This window comes from Hemibagrus wyckioides, linkage group LG09, assembly GCF_019097595.1.
Source record: "Hemibagrus wyckioides isolate EC202008001 linkage group LG09, SWU_Hwy_1.0, whole genome shotgun sequence".
In the NCBI taxonomy this organism is placed as follows: domain Eukaryota; kingdom Metazoa; phylum Chordata; class Actinopteri; order Siluriformes; family Bagridae; genus Hemibagrus; species Hemibagrus wyckioides.
The window spans coordinates 13,533,426-13,555,656 of record NC_080718.1 but is presented as its reverse complement, the minus strand read 5'-3'; the positions used below and the strand labels follow the sequence as shown (position 1 = coordinate 13,555,656).

At 38.5% G+C, this 22,231-nt stretch overlaps 1 protein-coding gene across 8 annotated transcripts in view; it reads left to right on the top strand.

Moving 5' to 3' along the window:
• Positions 1-20,882, top strand: part of dnmt3ab (DNA (cytosine-5-)-methyltransferase 3 alpha b) — a 50,633-nt gene extending 29,751 nt beyond the window's left edge. For 7 of the 8 annotated variants that reach the window (XM_058399136.1, XM_058399137.1, XM_058399134.1 and 4 more), the window contains 17 exons: positions 782-1,126; positions 1,462-1,620; positions 1,783-1,890; positions 2,005-2,161; positions 2,563-2,712; positions 2,942-2,986; positions 4,079-4,158; positions 4,798-4,910; positions 6,447-6,630; positions 10,961-11,045; positions 11,516-11,661; positions 12,535-12,625; positions 12,859-13,007; positions 13,703-13,788; positions 13,978-14,047; positions 14,152-14,270; positions 16,832-20,882. In XM_058399136.1, the coding sequence (XP_058255119.1) occupies positions 782-1,126; positions 1,462-1,620; positions 1,783-1,890; positions 2,005-2,161; positions 2,563-2,712; positions 2,942-2,986; positions 4,079-4,158; positions 4,798-4,910; positions 6,447-6,630; positions 10,961-11,045; positions 11,516-11,661; positions 12,535-12,625; positions 12,859-13,007; positions 13,703-13,788; positions 13,978-14,047; positions 14,152-14,270; positions 16,832-16,973 (2,229 nt within the window). In that variant the 3' untranslated portion in view covers positions 16,974-20,882. The remainder of the gene's footprint in view (positions 1-781; positions 1,127-1,461; positions 1,621-1,782; positions 1,891-2,004; positions 2,162-2,562; positions 2,713-2,941; positions 2,987-4,078; positions 4,159-4,797; positions 4,911-6,446; positions 6,631-10,960; positions 11,046-11,515; positions 11,662-12,534; positions 12,626-12,858; positions 13,008-13,702; positions 13,789-13,977; positions 14,048-14,151; positions 14,271-16,831) is intronic. The other variant, XM_058399135.1, reaches the window with a different exon arrangement.
• Positions 20,883-22,231: the final 1,349 nt, after the last annotated feature.

Here is a 22,231-nt window from a genome sequence, read left to right as displayed (position 1 = left end):
CAACAGTTATATAACTTTTTGCCCATCATTGCCAAGTGTGCCAATTTTGGAGCTTGTTGCATATAGTGGGTGGGAAAAAAAGAGGAAGAGAAACAAAAGAGCAATGCCTTTTTCTTCTTTTTTTTAAACTTGCCTTGGCCAATTTACATCTGTGGTGATTGAAACCTGAGATGGTGTCGGTTGCTGGCAGCAGAAAGGCATACAGCTATAAAAAAGATTCACATGAGTGACTAAACTATAGAGAAAGAGAGAGCGAGAAACAGAGAGAGAGGTTGCAGAATGTGCACAGCTGTTGGGGATTTTCTGTGAGCAGCTTAAGTCACGGCTTGGCTTGCGTCCTCTGTTGTTGACCTAATGAGTCCGGTTCGACAAACTCAGTGAACTCTGCACCATGCTGTTTTCCGTGCACCTCAACCACAACAGAAACGTCATGGCTTCAAAGGGCCCACAAATGGCTTTCTGTTTAGGGGATCAGGGGGGATTGTTTCCATATAGTTTTTTTTTTTTAACCTTCCTCAGTCTCAAAAGGGAGTTGCTCACTCTTAATCAAGAGGACTGGAAATATTTGCTTCGGCATCTGGGATTACTGTAGTGTAAACAGACCTAGTGATTATCGTCATGGAGCCGCGTCATTCTCAGGAGGGGCTGTCAAAGCAAGTCTGCCTCTTCTGAATGCACTTCTCTTCTCTTCTCTTCTCTTCTCTTCTCTTCTCTTCTCTTCTCTTCTCTTCTCTTCTCTTCTCTTCTCTTCTCTTCTCTGTTCCTGTTCCACATGCTGCAGGCAGAGAAGAAGGCCAAACTGGTTTCCATAATGAACTCGATGGAGGAGCATGGAGAGGTGGAGGTCAAGCCTCAGATGGCCTGTGGTACCCTCAACAGCCCACTGACCACTGCACTACCACCACCACCACCACCTACACAGCAACAGCAGCAGTTGACCCAAGCTCTTCCCAAAGCTCAACCACAACCACAAATACAGCCTACACCCCAGCAACAGCCTCCAGCCCAGCAACAACAGCCTACAGACCCAGCATCCCCTACAGTGGCCACAACGCCAGAGCCAGTGCCTATAGGGGATGGAGATAAGACCTCACCAAAGTCCACCGACACAGAGGCTGAGTATGAGGTAGTGGCACACTTTCACTTGTCACTGTCATTGTAATTGATGAAGAATGACAAATTGGAACATGACTGTGGATTAAAGCATCTAATTTTGGTACAGAATTTATTATGCAATTGATCAAAACCGACCAGCACTGATTGATTAAGTCTCCTGAGAAATGGCTTTCTGCTGTGTGCTCCTGAGAGCTGCTGTTCTATGATACGTGTGGTAAAACAGTGGCTTGTTACCATATAGTAATGATGAAAAGCTTAGCAAATAGAACAGCAGATAAGCCACAGTTTCATACAGGATTCACCTAGACTATCGACCATATAATGAGGTCTGTGTGGCATGTACAGGACGGCAGAGGCTTTGGCATTGGCGAGCTGGTGTGGGGGAAACTGCGTGGTTTCTCTTGGTGGCCTGGACGCATCGTCTCCTGGTGGATGACCGGCCGGAGCCGAGCTGCAGAGGGAACCAGATGGGTCATGTGGTTCGGTGATGGCAAATTCTCTGTGGTATGTATTACTGGTCATATCAATGACATTAATTTATCTTCAGGAGCTGCTTCATCATGGTCAGAATCCAGAGCCTAGCCCAGAAAAAAAGTCTTATAAGAAAATAATGGTGCATCATCACCTATTGGTGAAGTTTTGTTCAAAATATTCCTTGTTTTTTAGGTCTGTGTTGAGAAATTGTTGCCTTTGAGTTCCTTCTGCAGTGCTTTTCACCAGCCAACTTACAACAAGCAGCCAATGTACAAGAAAGCCATCTATGAGGTGCTACAGGTACGGCTGTAAACTCTAAAGAGTGTGTTCAGCTATGGAACTGTTAATGACCCTGGGATTAGTACTATACAGAAATGTGATCAGTTAACCTGTCTGCTCAAATTATATTTTCAGGTAGCCAGCAGTAGAGCAGGAAAAGTGTTCCTCACCTGTCCTGAGAGTGACGACACCGACACCTGTAAGTCGGTGGACATGCAGAACAAGCAGATGATCGAATGGGCCATGACAGGATTCCAGCCCACTGGCCCCAAGGGCCTGGAGCCTCCAGAAGGTAAACCTTACTGCCATGCCTTTTTGAAAGGGATTTTGGGAAATATGTGGTTAAAAGACATTCCTGTACAAGTGAAGACACATACCTGCAGTGGAGCCAAATGCTGTGAATTTGTTGTATAATTGTTTCTCAGCCTTGAACATTTATGTTGATCAAAACAACATCTAACAGTTTTCTATAAGAGATTTAACTCACCACTAATTTAGCATTTTTTCCTCTTCTTTAAACTATATTCAAACCTTAGGGCTTATCCTGAAACCCCAAGTACATATTATATGTGCTCTGGGTTTAAAACCCTTACTCACTGCCAGGCTAATTCACATACCAGCTTTTATGGTGTTGCGAATATGATTCCTCAGTCTGTTTCGATCGATCTGATTTGTTGACTTGGCCTTTCACAGAGGAGCGCAACCCATACAAGGAAGTGTACCCGGAAATGTGGGTGGAGCCCGAAGCCGCAGCCTATGCACCCCCACCTGCCAAAAGACCTCGTAAAAGCACAGGCACGGAGAAGCCCAAGGTGAAAGACATCGTCGATGAGAGAACCCGAGGTGAACCATCACTTTCACTGAGTCACACAGGGTCAAGGAGTTCACAGAGTTCATACAAACACACACACACTCATACACACACACAAAACCTCACACATCAGCACACGCCTCTAATAAGGATTATCAACTTCAACTGCTAAACTCTCCAAGGTAAACATTAGGCTGTAAACGTCACACAGAGAATCAGATAGTTCTAATTACCGTTCTTTTCTGTATTTTTTTTTTTCAGAGAGGCTTGTGTACGAGGTGCGGCAGAAGTGCAGGAATATCGAAGGTATTTATTTACGATAGTATCTGCTAACTTGAGAGTTTTCCATGAACTCACAGGGGCTGATTTATACTTCTGTGTGCACAGCAGGACGTTTTGCGGAAACTCTCGTACCGGGTGAAGGATTCATACTCGCACGTAGCGAGCTCATGTCCTCTAGTAGGCGCAGTCGCATGAACCACTCCAACATTTACTGTGTTAGATAGTAAACAAGAACTGTGTGAGGCCTGTGTTTCACTTTGGAAATAATAAATAGAAGATAGCATGCGCATAAAAATATACCATGCATGATCCATTATAAACATGTGAATGTTCGCAGAAAACATTTCTGAAGTGTTGTAACTTTATTCAGCAGCATGAGTGACATTTGTATTGAATATCAGAATATGAAATATGAAATATTATCCAGTTTAACTAGTGTTTCAATCCACTGATTGAGAGATGCTTGAGTTTTTAGTTGTGGAGTCTGTTAAAAGAAAGACTGAGTCGTGCAGGATTAAACTCGACATTATACAATATATTTATATATTATCACAGCATCATGACTGTAGTTTTCTGTAAACAAATCCATTATACAGTAATGTGATCATATCAGCATGCGTGAAGCAAATATGAAACACAGGCAGAAAACATGCTCCTGTTCATTTAAAATCAGTGTTCAAAATATTTAATCATAGAGGAGACGTTTTTATTAAAAACTCGCACAGCGTAAATGTTTAAACGGAGATGTTTATAGAGAGTTTTACGTGCATTTCTGTCGCAACTGCTTTTAACGTTTTTAACGAACCACGGTTTCTGAAAGCATTTCCCGAAGCACGAGCTCATGTGAAGTCAGAAAAAGTTATTGATTAGCATCTAATTTTAAAAATATTAATCTAAATTAGACTGTTTTTGTTTACGTAACCAACACGCATCTCCACCAAACAATCCGATGCAAAGCACCGAAGAGACAAACAGTGCACTATTAGCTTGAATGCCATGTTTACACAGGATCTTTGCATTGCAACACAAAGATGCAATTACTCATTCTCCAGAAGTATAAATCAGCCTTAAGACACTGAAACCACAGAGACTTACTTTCTCCTTACTTTGTCACAGATATTTGCATCTCCTGTGGAACCCTGAACGTTTCCCTTGAGCACCCACTCTTCAGTGGAGGAATGTGCCAAAGCTGTAAGGTAGAAACTAGCTTTTTGTTATCAGCCTTTTGCACAGCCACCAATCAGGAAAACCAGGGTACTAAACAGGACTTTTTCTTGTCTCTGGGGTGGTACATACATTTCTAACTTGCAAATGTCAGTTATTTTATTTCCCAGGCACACAAATGCCAGAGACAATTGAATACATCGAATTGCTTGTGATGAGACTCTGTAAACTCACTACAACGGAAATAAACACTCAAATCTTTACGAGAAGTGACTAGAATAGAAATAGAATTGCAAAAAATTATAGATATATTGTTCCTGAAAAGGTACAATGCACCTTTCTAAGTAAAAGAGACAACCTACAAGTATAAAAAGCTTATACCACCATAGTGACAAAGAATAGTTTAGTACCATTTATGTACATCAATTCTCTGACTTAGATTCACGCTGACCCTTTTCCAATTTTATTTTTTTTACAGAAGCACATAGTAGATTTGACTATATTGCATAAGAGTGAGATTAAGATTCAACTATATTGCATAAGAGCATCAACAAAGCTATTATAGTCATCTAATAAAATAAACAACATGCTACACATTTGTGTATTAGCTCGACTGTCCACAGACCAACACCAGCTGTTTTTCATTAGCATGCAATGCCGTTGTGTTACAGAACTGTTTCTTGGAGTGTGCGTACCAGTATGACGACGATGGATACCAGTCTTACTGCACAATCTGCTGTGGAGGGAGGGAGGTGCTCATGTGTGGAAACAATAACTGCTGCAGGTACAACTGCCACACACTGTTCAGTTTAAGTTTAATGCACCATCTTAATGGTCTTTTGCACAGTTAAATGAATACAGGCATGCATCGAATACTTTTTTTTTATCCAGGCCGAATACAAGTACATGATTGAGTTAGTACTGATTTCAATATGGATACTGAAATGATTAACCTAACCTAAGACATTTTATTTACATCTGCTTTACATATTGCTGCTGTGTGCTAGCAACGAGTTGTAATTGAATTGTGTTATATTTATTGTGTGAAACAGTATCTTTAATAGAAAGCGTGAGGACAGACATACTGAGCACACAGAGCAGTATCAGCAAATGTGGTCATTATGAAAAAAAACTGTAATAAATCGCACCAAGTGTAGATGCTGGTGATTTGCGGGGGGAAGGAGATGCACGTGTCTCAGCGCTCAGTGCTCACAGAACTGAACTGCTCTCTCAACACTTGCAAATACAATTGTGTGAACCCAATTCAGTACCTTGAATTCACTGATACTGCTCAGGATGCTCATGTATGGCATCCTTACGCTTTCTGTTAAAGGTAAGACATTTGCTCATTTATCTTACTATATTGCTTGGGTTACCTGTTTTGACGATGATATCCACTTTTTTGATATTTCTAGTTGCCTTTTACTTTGAGTGCCAGTAATTCCCATCTTGTGTCTTCTGTTAATTAACTTAGCAACAAACATTTACATTGACATTTCTGGCATGTGGTAGACACTCTTATCCAGACTGACATACAAGTGTGCTTTGAAGTCTCTATCAGTGAATACATTAACACTGGTTCAATAGGTCACAGATTTAGGATACCATCTGCCTAAAAACTGAGTTTTTTTTTTTTTTTTTTTAATCTACATACTACAATACATAAAACAAACATGGGAGATTGCACACAACATGTAGTATCAGATGTTGGTATCCTAGAATTTTTCATAAACGGTAATACCTTTACATATACAGAGACATTCAGCCACAATGTGACAGGAGATCATTCATTTTCAATGATAGCTGGCGACTTACAGCCACATCAGTGGAAGTGACCGGATTTGGACATGTCCAGCAATGTGACAAAGGTGACAAATGTTTAACTTTTTGACATGGTGCAGTGACACCTAATGGGAGTGAAGGCTGTAGAGCTGGCATGATCCCTGACAAAGAGCACACACTGTTTCTCCTTCACCTCGTATAATATGATATAGATATACGCTGCTGTGTTCATATACAAACACCATATCTCTCTCCAGAATATTTCACTTTACTGGCAAGAAATAAAAACCAATAGTAGGAATGCCTACTGACAACTGAGTCCTGGACCCATACCCAATATATTGTTGACAGTATTGCATCTCTATTTCTAATAATTTAGATTAGTTGATATTAATATCAAGGATAAACTTGGATATAATTAGAACACCACTGTCACTGCTAATGCTGTTGTAGTAGACAGAGTATATATTCTGCAGTGTGGCATAGCCTATAAACTGCTGTCAGGATTCATGGACTTAGCAGACTGTGTTGTTTGCAGGTGTTTCTGTGTAGAGTGTGTGGATCTGCTAGTTGGGCCCGGTGCAGCACAAGCTGCTATAAAGGAGGACCCTTGGAACTGCTATATGTGTGGTCAGAAGCCTCAGTTCGGGCTGCTGGAACGCCGGGCTGACTGGCCCAGTCGTCTACAGCACTTCTTTGCCAACAACCACGACCAGGATTTTGTAAGTGTTACCCACTTGTATCATAAGCCTTCTCATTAAAAAGGTTGTGGCTTAACAGGTACTGAACAGTGTGGAATGATGCAATTGAAAGAAATTGTTGCGTCTTAAAAAGGGTTTTGCCGGGTACTGCATCATGTATCGTCTGCATATTTGTGTGAAAAGAATATGAATGTCATGGAGAAAAGCAAGTTAGCAAAAAAATAAATAAATTTTGAAAAAATTCAAAGAGCTGTTGGTTTGGGACAGTGTGTAATCATTAACAGCCCATAACAATGCCAGAAAAGCCTCTTGTAATAAGATTAGCATGTGAAGGCTTGAGGTCCAGTGATGGGGTGAAGTGAAGATTTCTTTATGGACCATTTCATGGTCCACCTGTGCAGCAGTGAAGTAGGGCAGACAGTTTAAGGGCTTCTGAAATTGTTTATTTCATCTCAAATTTATGGTCAGGGAAGTACTTTGACCAGTTCTCCATTACCAAATTATGGGCCCCATTTGCTCAAGCGATTTAATGTGAAAAACCGTCTTTTATTACTTTCTGGAAGTACGTACAGGTGCAAGGCAGTAATATGGGAATAGGCTGAGTTAACGCAGATCAGAAGCTGGAAAAGACATGGGACACACTTTGAGGTGACTGAAGGACCGGGGGACTTATTACAGAGAAGTTACTTAGCAAGAGAACATCTGTATTTTTGCCTTGTTAAACCAACAGTAACAGGCAACATTACATTTAGTCCAATGTCAAGTGGGCTGGACCAAAAAAAAATCAGTTTCGTAGACTTATAACACATCGATGTCAAATTTTAATTTGCTCATCTATCAGCATTTATCTGAAAGGTACATTTTGCTATCAGAAATTGATTGAATGCCTTCAGAAAAGGTGAACCGACTGCAGTTATATTGCTGTAGTTTTATATATATATATATATATATATATATATATATATATATATATATATATATATTAACTGGTATAAACCAGTATAAACCAGAACTAACCTGTATAAACCGGTATAAACCAGTATAAGCCAGAACTAACCTGTATAAACCGGTATAAGCCAGTATAAACCAGCACTAACCAGTATAAACCAGTATAATCCAGTATAAACTAGTACTAACTGTTATAAACCAGTATAAACCAGAACTAACTAGTATAAACCAGTATAAACCAGCACTAACTGGTATAAACTGTTTATAAACCAGTATAAACCAGAACTAACTGGTATAAACCAGTATAAACCAGAACTAACTGGTATAAACCAGTATAAATCAGCACTAACTAGTATAAATTGGTATAAGCCAGTATAAACCAGCACTAACCAGTATAAACCGGTATAAGCCAGTATAAACTAGTACTAACCAGTATAAACCAGCACTAACTATAACTAACTTAAAATCTATCTATATCTATTTTGCCAGATCAAAAGGGCAGAAATATGAGGTGTGTCTGAGTTTATTTGATGTCCAGAGAATGCACTCATGGAAGATCACGTCTGATTATTTTTTAAGGCTTCATCCAGAATCTATTCAGCTTCTGTTTCTGTTGACATGTGAGTCAGAATATAAAACACTCTTACGGCTGACAAGTGCATGAATTCTACACACTGTCTCAACACAGTAGTTTATAAAGATTTAGGTCACAACAGAAGATGATTTTTACCTATTCATAGTGTAAAGACTGAGCTTTATGTAACTACAGTGATTGGTACAAGCCTCTGAAATGGCATGTTCCGTTAAATATCTACACCAATACAAAGGTCATTGGAAATACTAAGATCGTGTGCACGTGTGCGCATGTTTGTCTAGACATGCTGGATGGGAGAGTATGTGATGATAGGATGAGCAGACATGATGAACAGGTGATAATCACACAAAAGTGGCTTAGGTTAGAGGTCAGATCTACTCCCTCTCAGTCTCTAATGAGTGACGGGTCTTGAGGGGTGCATTTCTTTCTTAAATATGAGAAGGTTTAGCAATGCTACACATCCAGTGTTTTTTACCTTAAGCATTTTTACCTTATGTTTCAAGTTTATGCTCCAGAAATAAAAAATTAAAAAAAACCCAACAAATTCTGTTCAAATGGCATTATTTTACATCTGTTATGACCCACTGTCCATTGCAGTGGACATTTTAAAAAGCAATTATAAAAATTTGATATTTTAATTTTTTATACTGATTCTTGTTTTTGGGTGTATTCCAGGTAGGAAAATAACATTCTTTTATTTTTTTCATCATTGGAACATAATTCAGGTCTGAAAGGGTTAAAGTACCTCTTAGTGGGATACTTGACTTACCATGTTCTCACGGACCTCACTTTGTGCACTGCAGCATTGTCAAGAGGCACGTTTGGGCCCCTTAGTTCCAGTGAATGGAAAATGTAATGCTACAGCCTACAAAGACCTTCTAGTCAATCGTGTGCCTCCAACTTTATGGTAAAAGGTCCACATATAGGGCTTGTGGTCAGACATCTGCATACTTTTGATCTTATCGTGCATATCATTAGTCTACACAAAATAATCCATTATAATGACGTTTGGGGACAATATAGTTTGCAAAATGATTTACAAATAAAGAACGTAAAATTGATTGCATAAGTATTCACTCCAATTCTGTGAAAGAAACAGGGTCAGATTTCCAGCCTGCTTATGAATTGAATCTCATTGCCCTGTTTTGCCCTCTAGTGGAATGACAGAGAATGGACCCTTTTTCTCAACTCACTAAAAAGAGGATTTTAATTTACAAAATTCATTTGGTGTACCAAATTAAAACCCTTATCCCTACAGCTTGGTTTTTCAGTTATATGCTAAAATTCTACAAAGACATAAACCAAGAACAGGTTAAGATTTTACTGAGCTTCACTGCCAGTTCTCCCAAACCCAAATAATTGAAACGGCACATGGAAGGACATGACATGAAATAAAACCTAAAGTCAGTGAAAACTATCTGGAGCCAGAATGAAAGAGGTGTTGACGGCATAAGACCATTTTTTAATGAACAGTAGAGCCTGGGATGCTTCTTGCGTTAGAAAATCTCCTGCAGTCTTTGAGAATGAGAAAGTAGAGAGACAATGCAGGTGAGAAGTCAGAAAAGCTCAAATCTGAGTATCATTTGTATATCATCATCATCATCATTTAAGTAATATACAGTTTAAACACTGTGTTTAATACATTTTAAACAGAGATGACACATTATTATTATTATTATTATTATTATTATATGTGTCCAGTTCTCTTAAAAGATAAAAAGATAAGATAATCCTTTATTCTTCCCACAGTGGGGAAATTTGCATAGTCACAGCAGCAAAGGAATAGCAGCTAAAGAAAAAGATGAAAAGATGAAGGCAAGGTGACTTGAAATTCAGATATAGAGATATAGAGACATGACTTAACATAAAAGATATTGAAGTATACAGAGTATATACATTTACAATAATAATAGTAATAATAAACAATTTTAAATCTGTTATAAAAATATACAAATATACAAAAACACACTGTGTATAAAACAATATACACAGAGGACTATAATAATGATAATAATGATAATAATAATAATAGTAATAATAATAATAATAATAATAATAAATTGTCATTTGATTATAAAAATAGAGAAACTGTTACTTATTATAGTAGAAATAGAGATACTATAGTAGATAAGTAGTTAAGTAGAGATACTTATTTCCGTAACTTATAAGTCATATATTTCTATATCTGATGGGCATCAAATTATATGGGCTTCTATTAACTTGATATTGTTTTGTAATAGAGCTTCTCTCTACCTTTTTCTCTAACTCTAACTCTCTAACTGTTTTGGCCAATTCCCACCCAACATCTAGGTCTCCCCTATCATACAGCAGCTACCAATCTGCAGGGTTAAGGCTATCAAATGTTTCCACTGAAACACATCTTTTTGAATCACTGCTCACACTGTGTGGTGTAAGTGCCGCTGTGACTGATAGAGGAGAGAGCAAGCCACCTCTTCCAGATAGAGAGCATGGCCAGTTTAATCTCTTGGACTTCTGGCCATGGATGGCTGTGGTAACCACAGGATTCAAACTTGTCCTCTCCTAACAGTGCGGAAGCTTTTCTGTTGAATGCCCTGCGAATATTTATTGTTTGTCACTTATGCTTTTTCTGAAAATTGTATGAGCCCACCACACATAGACATTATTAGATTCAGCATTGTGCAATGCCTCAACAATGACACCCTGTTATTGCCTATTTATTGCCATTACATTTTACTGAGCAGTCTAGCCCTCTTGTTTACTGTCTCTCTCTCTCTCTCTCTCTCTCTCTCTCTCTCCTCCCTTTCAATCATATACTTTCTCTCTCAGGAACCTCCAAAGCTCTACCCTCCTGTTTTGGCAGAGAAGAGAAAGCCTATCCGTGTGTTATCACTCTTTGACGGAATCGCTACAGGTGAAAGGAGAACCCTCATCTTGTTTTTCGGCTCTCAGCAGGACATTTTGTTGATAACATTACAGCCATCTTGTCCTTATAGTGCCTTTACGTTCATGTTTAAAGACTAAACTGTTATTAGACAGGACTGCATCTTAGTAACACTGTTAAATGAAAGCTAGGTGTATATGGTAAATATCTACAGATGGTATACATATGGACATATGGAATTGTGTGTTTTCCCACTGTATAATTCTTGTTTTTACATTACATTGCACAAATGAGAATCACTTCTGCATTCCAAAAATAGTATCTTCATCTGCCAAATTGCACAACAAGCACAAAACAATGTACTATAATGTACTCTAAAAGTGCTGTTCTGTGCAAAAATGGACTTGCTTAATGCTAAGGCATCTGGACTGTTTTGCGGAAGCAGGGCCCTGACAGTTTGCTCAGTGTGTGTGTGTGTGTGTGTGTGTGTGTGTATGTAGGGCTGCTGGTGCTAAAGGAGCTAGGTATTCAGGTGGAGCGCTACGTCGCCTCTGAGATATGCGAGGACTCGATCACTGTCGGTATCGTGCGGCATCATGGACGCATCATGTACGTTGGCGACGTGAGGAACGTCACACACAAACACGTGAGTTCACCTGCTGGAAATTTGCTTCTGAATGAACTGCATCATTTATGAAGTACCTTCATTATACATACCCTTAGTTGTCCCCCACATTTGTTTCGCGTAGACAACTTTTCTGGACCTGGCAGCACAAGATACATACAGCATATGTTACATATAGGCTCTAAAATTGCACACATAACATTATTTTCATATATCAGTCATACTGTAGCCTGTAGTGATTCTATTCTTAGTCTATTTTTACACTATTTTTTATGCCTAAACAAGCATTTCACTGCATGTCGTATTGTTTATGCAGTGATGGGCCGTCAGGAATCACTGACTTGCATTTTAATATATTTAATATATTTTTCCATGAAAGTGTATTAAATTATTCCTAATAGTCTATTCTCTACATTTCACAGCTTTTCTCTTGGTTGTGCTGCTTCCAGTAGTGTATATTTATGATAAGAGTATTTATCCAATCACATTTCAGCTAGTGGCTGACATCATGCGTTGCCAGGGTGAAAGAAATCTTAAGGCCTTCAGAATCAATAGTTCAGGCGCCCATAGCTTAAAATAAGTGGCAATGAAATTGTTACATTAACCAATCGGATTTCGAGTTGGCGTCACCATCAAGCAGGCATACGATTACATCAGCAATTTCCCGTCCTTTGATTGGATAATTGGAGTAGTCAGAGGCAGTGAACAGCACAAATTAAATAAAATAAATATATTTTAACTCACAATGGCTGACACAGGAGAAGAAATCGATTTGGTGAAGGCCTAGGTGTGAAATGCACGGCCCACCACTGTGTTGATGATTGTTTACGTGACCAACAAAATTCGAATATGAATTTGATTCTGTTTTTTCTCTGTTTCTTTCCTCTGTCACAGATACAAGAGTGGGGACCTTTTGATCTCGTCATTGGAGGAAGCCCCTGTAATGATCTCTCTATAGTTAATCCAGCACGGAAAGGTCTCTACGGTAAAATCATACTGCATGCAAAAATCAATACTTCAATACATTTGTTTTTTAATTTATTCTAAATTAAAGTTAGTTTGTATTTCGTTTCAGATGACTATCTGCATTGCACAAATTTGCATAGCGGTATATCTGGATAGTCTAACCTTAATTTCTGTACCTTGTTTTCTTATCACTCCCCCATCCTCCACTACCAACACCACCCCATCACTCACACACACATACACACCCACCAGAGGGCACGGGAAGGCTGTTCTTTGAGTTTTACCGGCTTTTACATGAAGCTCGTCCTAAGGAAGGAGACAACAGGCCTTTCTTCTGGCTCTTTGAGAATGTAGTGGCCATGGGTGTCAGTGACAAGAGGGACATCTCTCGCTTTTTAGAGGTATGTGTTTGCTAATACTCATGACACAGACTTATTCACACAGAAACACACAAATATAAAAAGATTTTTTATGAAGTTCTTTGACAGGCAAGTTGTATGACGTGTTCCTCAGGAGTGAGCAATAAACCCTTTCTTTGCTGCCACCCAGTGGTAGACTTCAACACCTACTGTGTCGGTTTAAGCCCCAAAATAATCCACATTGTTCCTGTTTCTGTTCTGTTCCCGTCTTACATCTATGCAAATAGGCCAGTATAGTGTAATGCAAACATTTTCATATATCAGCAAAATAATACCATTTTCTTTGACGAAACACAACATATCCATCAGAACGAAGAGAATCCTTTAATGCTTTACTCTCACACAACCTTCCTTCCTGCTTCAGGCTTATGTTCACTTTCAAATCGGAATCATCTTAAGATTCAGTACATTTTCTATCCTTCATTAAACCTGTAAAAGATTGAAAATTAAGCATATGTACTAATTAAATTAAATAGGCATTCAGTTATGCTAATAATAATAACACTAGGTAAGGATTTTGTGTATCATGCATTGTTCAATGCATATATAGTTATACTGGTTTGGTTCAGCATCAGGGAAACATGAAACTAGGTTCATTGTTGATTTTTACAGATTTGACTTAAAAAAGCACTCGCTGTTTCTTCACAAAGGCCTGTTATCTCTGTTTCTCTTAACAGTGCAACCCAGTGATGATAGACGCAAAGGAAGTGTCTGCTGCTCATCGTGCCCGCTACTTCTGGGGAAACCTTCCTGGCATGAACAGGTTCGTTCAGGTTGGAATATTGAGGGAAGCGTCACACTGATGTCTGTCAAATCCTTCCCTCAGTTCATCCTACATGCTCCCTCACCATTCTCCACTGATTCCCCTTACCATGAAATAGAGTGCATCTCTTCACTCTTCCTCTCTAGTTCTCTTTGCGTCTCTCATTTGATCTGTTTTTGCTCAACACAGACCTCTGACTGCCATGTGCACTGACAAACTGGACCTGCAAGACTGTCTTGAACATGGCAGGACTGCAAAGGTAAAGCTAACCCTTCAACATCCTGATTATACTGTATAACTGGCAAACATTTAAACAAAACTGTCAAAATAAATAAGAATAAATGTTCCGTTTTTATTGTTCAGTTTGATAAAGTGAGGACCATCACCACTCGGTCGAATTCCATAAAGCAGGGCAAAGATCAGCATTTCCCTGTTTACATGAACGAGAAAGAGGACATCCTGTGGTGCACTGAGATGGAGAGGTATGACGGCTGTTTAAATACACAGACAAACAGTGGCTTTGAAAATCAGGCGTACAGATGTCTGGAATGGTCAATGAAGGTTGCATCTTGCATTCAGTAATATAAATGAAGCACCCTCTGAAGGTACATAATGACAAAGTCAATCTTGCTTCAACTTTGCTTTAGAATAAATGTTTCAGAAAGATATTACTGCAAAATAACGCACATATATATATATATATATGTGTGTGTGTTATATATATACACTATATTGCCAAAAGTATTCGCTCACCTGCCTTGACTCGCATATGAACTTAAGTGACATCCCATTCCTAATCCATAGGGTTCAATATGATGTCGTTCCACCCTTTGCAGCTATAACAGCTTCAACTCTTCTGGGAAGGCTGTCCACAAGGTTTAGGAGTGTGTTTATGGGAATTTTTGACCATTCTTCCAGAAGCGCATTTGTGAGGTCACACACTGATGTTGGACGAGAAGGCCTGGCTCTCAGTCTCCGCTCTAATTCATCCCAAAGGTGTTCTATCGGGTTGAGGTCAGGACTCTGTGCAGGCCAGTCAAGTTCATCCACACCAGACTCTGTCATCCATGTCTTTATGGACCTTGCTTTGTGCACTGGTGCACAGTCATGTTGGAAGAGGAAGGGGCCAGCTCCAAACTGTTCCCACAAAGTTGGGAGCATGGAATTGTCCAAAATGTCTTGGTATGCTGAAGCATTCAGAGTTCCTTTCACTGGAACTTAGGGGCCAAGCCCAGCTCCTGAAAAACAACCCCACACCATAATCCCCCCTCCACCAAACTTTACACTTGGCACAATGCAGTCAGACAAGTACCGTTCTACTGGCAACTGCCAAACCCAGACTCGTCCATCAGATTGCCAGATGGAGAAGCGCGATTCGTCACTCCAGAGAACGCGTCTCCACTGCTCTAGAGTCCAGTGGCGGCGTGCTTTACACCACTGCATCCGACGCTTTGCATTGCACTTGGTGATGTATGGCTTGGATGCAGCTGCTCGGCCATGGAAACCCATTCCATGAAGCTCTCTGCGCACTGTTCTTGAGCTAATCTGAAGGCCACATGAAGTTTGGAGGTCTGTAGCGATTGACTCTGCAGAAAGTTGGCGACCTCTTCGCACTATGCGCCTCAGCATCCGCTGACCCCGCTCCGTCAGTTTACGTGGCCTACCACTTCGTGGCTGAGTTGCTGTCGTTCCCAAACACTTCCACGTTCTTATAATACAGCTGACAGTTGACTGTGGAATATTTAGGAGCGAGGAAATTTCACGACTGGATTTGTTGCACAGGTGGCATCCTATCACAGTTCCACGCTGGAATTCACTGAGCTCCTGAGAGCGACCCATTCTTTCACAAATGTTTGTAAAAACAGTCTGCATGCCTAGGTGCTTGATTTTATACACCTGTGGCCATGGAAGTGATTGGAACACCTGATTCTGATTATTTGGATGGGTGAGCGAATACTTTTGGCAATATAGTGTATATATATATATATATATATATATATATATATATATATATATATATATATATATATATATATATATATATATATATGTAGTTATAATATATATATATATATATAGTTATAATATATATATTTTGTTTATATATATATTTGGGAGCTCTCCAGGCCACCTCAGAGCTCCAAGCTTCGATATTGAACTCAATCTCCTTTCTGTGTTTCCTTCGGATTTTCTGGTTTCCTCCCACCACCCTAAAGATGCTTAGGTGATTTGGCTTCTTTAAAAGTGCCCCAAGGTGTAAATGGTGATAGACTGGTGTCTCCTCCATTGTGTATTCCCACCTCACATCCAGTGTTTCCAGGCATTAAATCTATTACAACCCTGACCAGGAAAACCAGTTACCAATAATGAATAGAGCATCCATGTAGCAGAGAGGGTTAACAGTGGCAGCACTGGGGCTTAAATCTTCTGATCTATAACCTGGAGCCTTAACCGTTGAGCCAGCATTGCCCAAGAACTCTGTATTACACACCTTATTACTCCTTATCAACAACCACACCTTATTAAAGGCTTCATATTTACATCTCCCATGCAAATACATTTAAATGAACTGTTTCTATACATAGAATAACGTGTTAGGACAGGCACAGGCCATTATATAAACTTTGTATGAATTCTGACCAACCAAATTCGAGAATTCAGCTGAGCTGTGGAACATGGCTGTCATCTTCCAGACTCTCAAGAACATATGAAATATGCAAGAAAGTAGACAATATACAAATGTATAGGTTTTTTGAAAATAATGAATGACTTTTATTTGGAAATGAAAAAATATCCTTGCATGATTAAAAATAGAAAATGTTATTGCTAATTAAAGAACACGTGTGTTGACACAACAGTTACCTCAACTGTTGTTGAGGTCACTGACTGAATTAATTTTAGTTGAATCACGTTAGACTAACACAAAGTTGAGCACGGCTTTCTGCAGCCACTTCTACAGAGTTTGATATTGTACTGGCTGTTCAACATGAACAACTGAAGCCTCATTCCAGTCGTTCTCTCTCTTTGAATTCTTGTCGTTCAGGGTATTTGGCTTTCCCGTCCACTACACAGACGTGTCCAACATGAGTCGGTTGGCGAGACAGAGGCTTCTAGGTCGCTCGTGGAGTGTCCCGGTCATCCGCCACCTGTTTGCACCACTCAAAGAGTATTTCGCCTGTGTGTGAAAGTCAGTGCGGTGAGGAGGCGAGAATCCCAAACTGGTGTATGAAATAACAAGAGCCTTGTATATTATTTACAACCTAAACATCAAAGTAGGTATTTCATGTTTTGTTTTGTTTTTTTGTTTTTTTTAAATATTTGACTCTTTTTTTTATTCTATTTAATTGTTTTTATGTTAATTCATTTTACTTTTTAGCAGTGTTATCCAGAATTTGAATTGATTTATTGTGTGCAAGCTATACTTGAGATGGGGCCTCCTATCAAGGCATTGAGAGACAAAGCATGGGAGCAAATGACAGAAAAAAAATAGTAGATGGTTCATTTCACCAACTTAAAGGTACGGAAAGTCCGAGTTAGCGACTTTCCGGGAAAATCGGGCTAGGTTGGGATACAGGTAGAACGGGCTGCTTGAACGCTCGCCTTTTCTTTTCTTCTGAGCAACTGAGCCTTTGGCGAGAGCAAAAAAAAAAAAAAAAATCCACACACAAAAAAAATGGTGTCTTTCTCTTCCATGTCAGGAGAGCTCTGTCTTAACCAATCCAAAACACCACGTCACAAATACCTCTTTCTATACACAATGGTAATAAAAGGTACTACTGTAATAGGTGACAATATGGTGCTTCAAGGTGGTGAAAAACATTGCAACTCATGTGGTGCTACTACTTCAGACTAGATGTGGTCACCTTTAAGACCATTAGCCGGGTTTAAAGAAAAAAAAACACAAAAAAAAAACAAAAAAAAAAAACAGAAAGTGACTCTAAAGCAAGGATTTGTCAAGCCAGGTCTGCCACATCTCATTTTGTATCTTTTACAGCCTTTTTTTACAATACTTTACTGGTGCTCTATGTAAACCTCAGCCTTGCAGTCACTGAGGTCAGTTTTCTGCATCCGTGCACACACAAAAACCTGCTGGCCTGCCACATGGGCCGTGATGTTTTTTTTTTTTTTTCTCCTCTCTACCTTGAGATAGAAGGCTGTGTTGAGCTACTTTGTTTTGTTCCTATAGCGTCACACAGACCGGAATCATTACTGTACAACTCTTAGCGTGCGTGGCGGTTGCAGGGAGGGCGGTGTTGGGTTTTGCTCCTGGCCTGCTGAACTGCTCTCTACAGTGCCTCTCGCAGGCTATCCTCAGTCAGGTGCAACACTTTTAACAATGGTGCGGCTTCACAATGTTCTTCTACCTTTTTATAGCTCTTTTTTTTTGTGCTGTGTTACCAACAATATCAAGCACTTTTGTATATGTATACTTCTTTTTATTTTCGTTGATATTTTTTGACTATTTCCTCTTGACTATTGTGAATCTTTTTTTTTTCCTTTTTTAAAAAAAATTTGTTATGTTCTATGATGTGAAATGCTCTTAGCATTATATATTGAGGTAGTTCTTTTTTTAATTTCTGTACAGTAGGGCTGTGCCAATAGATGTGAAAGAATGGGTTAGTAGGATAGGGGCAGATTCACCCGTCACTCTGGTGAATTAGGCTAAATGAAAAAGAGCCACCCTTTCCCACATCCTCATCTGCTACAGTGATATTTCGTCATAATCCACGTTAGGAAAGTTACAGTCCGCTCTCGGTGTAGTGCGTATATGAGCCGTACAGTACGTATGTTCTCTAGATATTCCGTCAACTCTTTCAAATCGCTTCCCTAACGCTTCCCTAACTGAATGCTTCTTTCGTGATGTCATTAGTGATGTTTAGTTCCTCCCTCGAAGCCACCGCTTTATCCTGGTCAGGGGCACGGTGAATCCCGGAGCCTGTCCCGGGAATTTTATTATATCAGTCAAAATCAAGACTGCGTGTACAAGGCTAAAATCTTGTATGAACTTGCTGAACTTGTTATTATCATAACCCTATATTATCAATGAGTTTGTGAATTTGTTTAGAATTCTAGGTAAAGTCTGTGTGCATTTAAATTATTCTGCTTAGTACAGATTTGGAAATTGGCCCACTGTCATAAGACGTGCTATTAGATTGTCATTTTTATTTTTATTTTTAATTTAAGGCATTATACTGCATACATACCTTCATTTTTTTTTTTCATTTTCATTAGTTACTCCTATATGTATGTTCTAAATGATATCTATGCCCATATTTTTTGTACATTTTGTACATAGAATATGTTTGTTGCTGTGTTGGTTTTTTATTTTTATTTTTTTTTTTAAAATTACCTATGAGATGTACAAATATAATTCTGTGCTAATATATATCATGGAATCAAAAGTCTCACATTGCAAAGAGAGGGTTAATTCACCCAACCTTACAAATTGACATAAGCTATGGAGCAGTGGGGTGGGAGGACTTTTTGGTATTTCAGATTTGAATGTCATGCATCGAACAGGGAAAGCGAACGAATGATATCGACAGTAGATGGACGCTTCCGTCTTACTGCACAGCCCTACATACAAAACAGTCTCTTTCATTTGCATTTGATTCTTTTATAAATACTAAAACGGGGGATTGTAGGTGTATCCTAAGGTGCTAAACATTTTATCAAATTGAAAACGATGTATTATTTGGACAAACTTGTCTGGACAATGACTGTTTTTATGTTTCTTTTAGTATTGGAAAAGCACTATTATTTTACTCTCTCATATAAATATATTAACAAAGGCATTTTAACTTTGTACTTGAAAAAAAAAATGATGAAAAGATTCTTATATTGTTTTAGAATAGATCTTGCTGTAGTTGGTGCTTATCTGTGGGAAAATCATGTACTCATATTGGGAAGTAAGAAAAGAATTGTAATCAATCGATCTTGCTGTTAACATGTACTTGCTTATTATCCAGGCAACGTTGTTTTTAAGTCCTACATTCCGTGGCATATATCCAGCCCTCCACCTATTTTTTTTTTTTTTTTTTTTTAATTAAGATCAGTGTTTATTTTATATATTTTTGGCTTTGGTGGCCTCTTTGTTTGCTCTTGTAACAAGTTCCTGTATATCCTCAGTATATTCAGTGTCCTCCTGAGTTACCGGCACTTTTTGAAACATGAGCAAAAATGACATTACATACAATAATATTCGATTTTTCCACTTAACCAATAGGACTATTTATCTTTGTTCTAGCAAGAAATTATTGGAACTATTTTTTTAAATAATAGAAATTCCTATAAAAAAAAATATGTGCCACCATTATACAATTACTGACAGCCCCAAGGACCCAATGAATGTTTTAATAAATGCAAACAAATGCATTTCATTATTTTTCATTTGCTCTCAGTCACCACGAACCGTACTGTTGCCTTTCACAATGTATTGTTTCTCTTGAAGACACTAGAGACGAGGGGTTTTTTAGACTAATCAGGTATGGATATAATACATAAGCAGTTAAAATAAATGAAAATACCATTAAGCACAACTGGGGGGGTGGGTGGGGGGGGGGTAGTTTTACATGTCTGATAGTGTTGATAGTGTCGATCCAGATCCATGACCAGAACCAGCCCACAACAGAACAGTGCAGGGTGATTGTGGGGAAAAAAAGTACCCAAAGATCAGTATCATATTAGTTTAGTTATTCTTGTGTTTGCAGAAGTAATGTGTTAAACAACAGGCTGTGGTGGATGTGTTACAAGAAAGAAACCAGCATTACACTAAAGTTGACATTATGTGTTGTGAACAGATGAAAAAATACTCTACCTTTAGTCTATACCATCATTTTGGCTACAAAAGCATTATTTGGATCATTGATTCACTGGGGCACTTTTATGATCTGTGGATCTGGCAAGAATTCTTCTAAGTATCAGGATATTTATAATCCTGGTTGCCAGGATGTTTAGACCTGTCTATAGATAGATCTTTCAACAACATGATGAGCCAAATTAATAACATTGCAAAATCAGGGTTTTGTAGTGACCACTTTGGGCTCTGAATCCTACAAAAAAAAAAAAAACATTAAAACTTGCATGGGGTCCCATATACCAGGTTTCTCCAACCATGTCAGACATTACAGAAACAGCCACAGTGCTGGACAGGCATCACGAAATATTCACTGTAAGGGTGCTGATCATTTTGAAACTGGCGTTTTTTTTAAAGAAAACCAAAAATTGCACTACTATACAAATTTATTTGTATATCTGTATGTTTAAGCTCAAAATATTGCACATTATTCTTTTTTATATATTAACCTTTGCTCATTTTCATGAATAGTGCCCATAATTCTGGAGAGCACTGTATATTTTCTTTCCTCAGTGACACTGTTAATTAGTGTGACCTCTTCTGTGTCATAACTGTTTTCATGCCTTCTCTCATTTTGAGATCAGCTCATACAGCAGATGTAGCAGTCATTCTCCACCTCTACTCCCTCTCTCTTCTGTTTTGTGCCCAGAACTAAGAAAAAAGGCTCCTTATGTACTTGTGCTGGAGAACACTTGAATAAATGTATTGTTTTTTTTGTGCAAAAATCAGCTTCTGTTATTTCTCACTTGTCTGTTTTTTTTTTTGTAAAGGAAACACTTCTAACAGCAAAAACATGTTTTTTTTTTCTGAAATAGTCACGTTGTTCATTTACAGCCCACTCAGGAGACACTGAAGCACAGTCCAGTTTCCATAATTCTATATCCTTGCTATTGCAGGGTTGCCAGCATTCTTTAAACAAAACAGTTTAAGATCTTTAACTGGGTGCCTTTTTGAAACCTCAGACCTTCTGAGAGCTTATATTTGGAGAAATGGCTTGGAAGAAACTCAAATTTACACAAATTTTCCATGTACCTCAAATGTTGCAGAGACATGTTGGGCTTTAAGTTTAACTTGAGTATTTGACTAGAATCTAACATGCAGGCTGCTCAAATCACAATATCCTTTTTTTTTTTTACATAAACAACCTCAAAAGAGCTAGATAAGTTTATTTAAAACCACTGACCAACATGGTTGAAGCCAATGTGATGCTTTTACTATGGATTTTGTATGTTGGTGTGGTGGCCACAAGCTCCTATTGCAAGTTTTGCCTTCTTGCTTTACTGGAAAAACAAAGGGAGGAAAAATTTGGACACCAAAAATGTTTTGAACAATTTACTAATTAATAATTTATTCATTTTAATAATTTGTTTTCTACTTTATTAGAAATTATTGGCACCTTTCACGAGAATGGGCGGAAAAAGTATTGTATAAAGCAACGACTAATAATTATTTATATTTTCCACTCAAAAAAAGGAAAGTATCTTACCTTTTAACAATCATTCTGGCAAGAGATTCTTCAAATAACGGTATGTTTTCTCAAAGACATGTTGCGAGAACATTTCCCTAAAGGATATTAAATGTTAATAT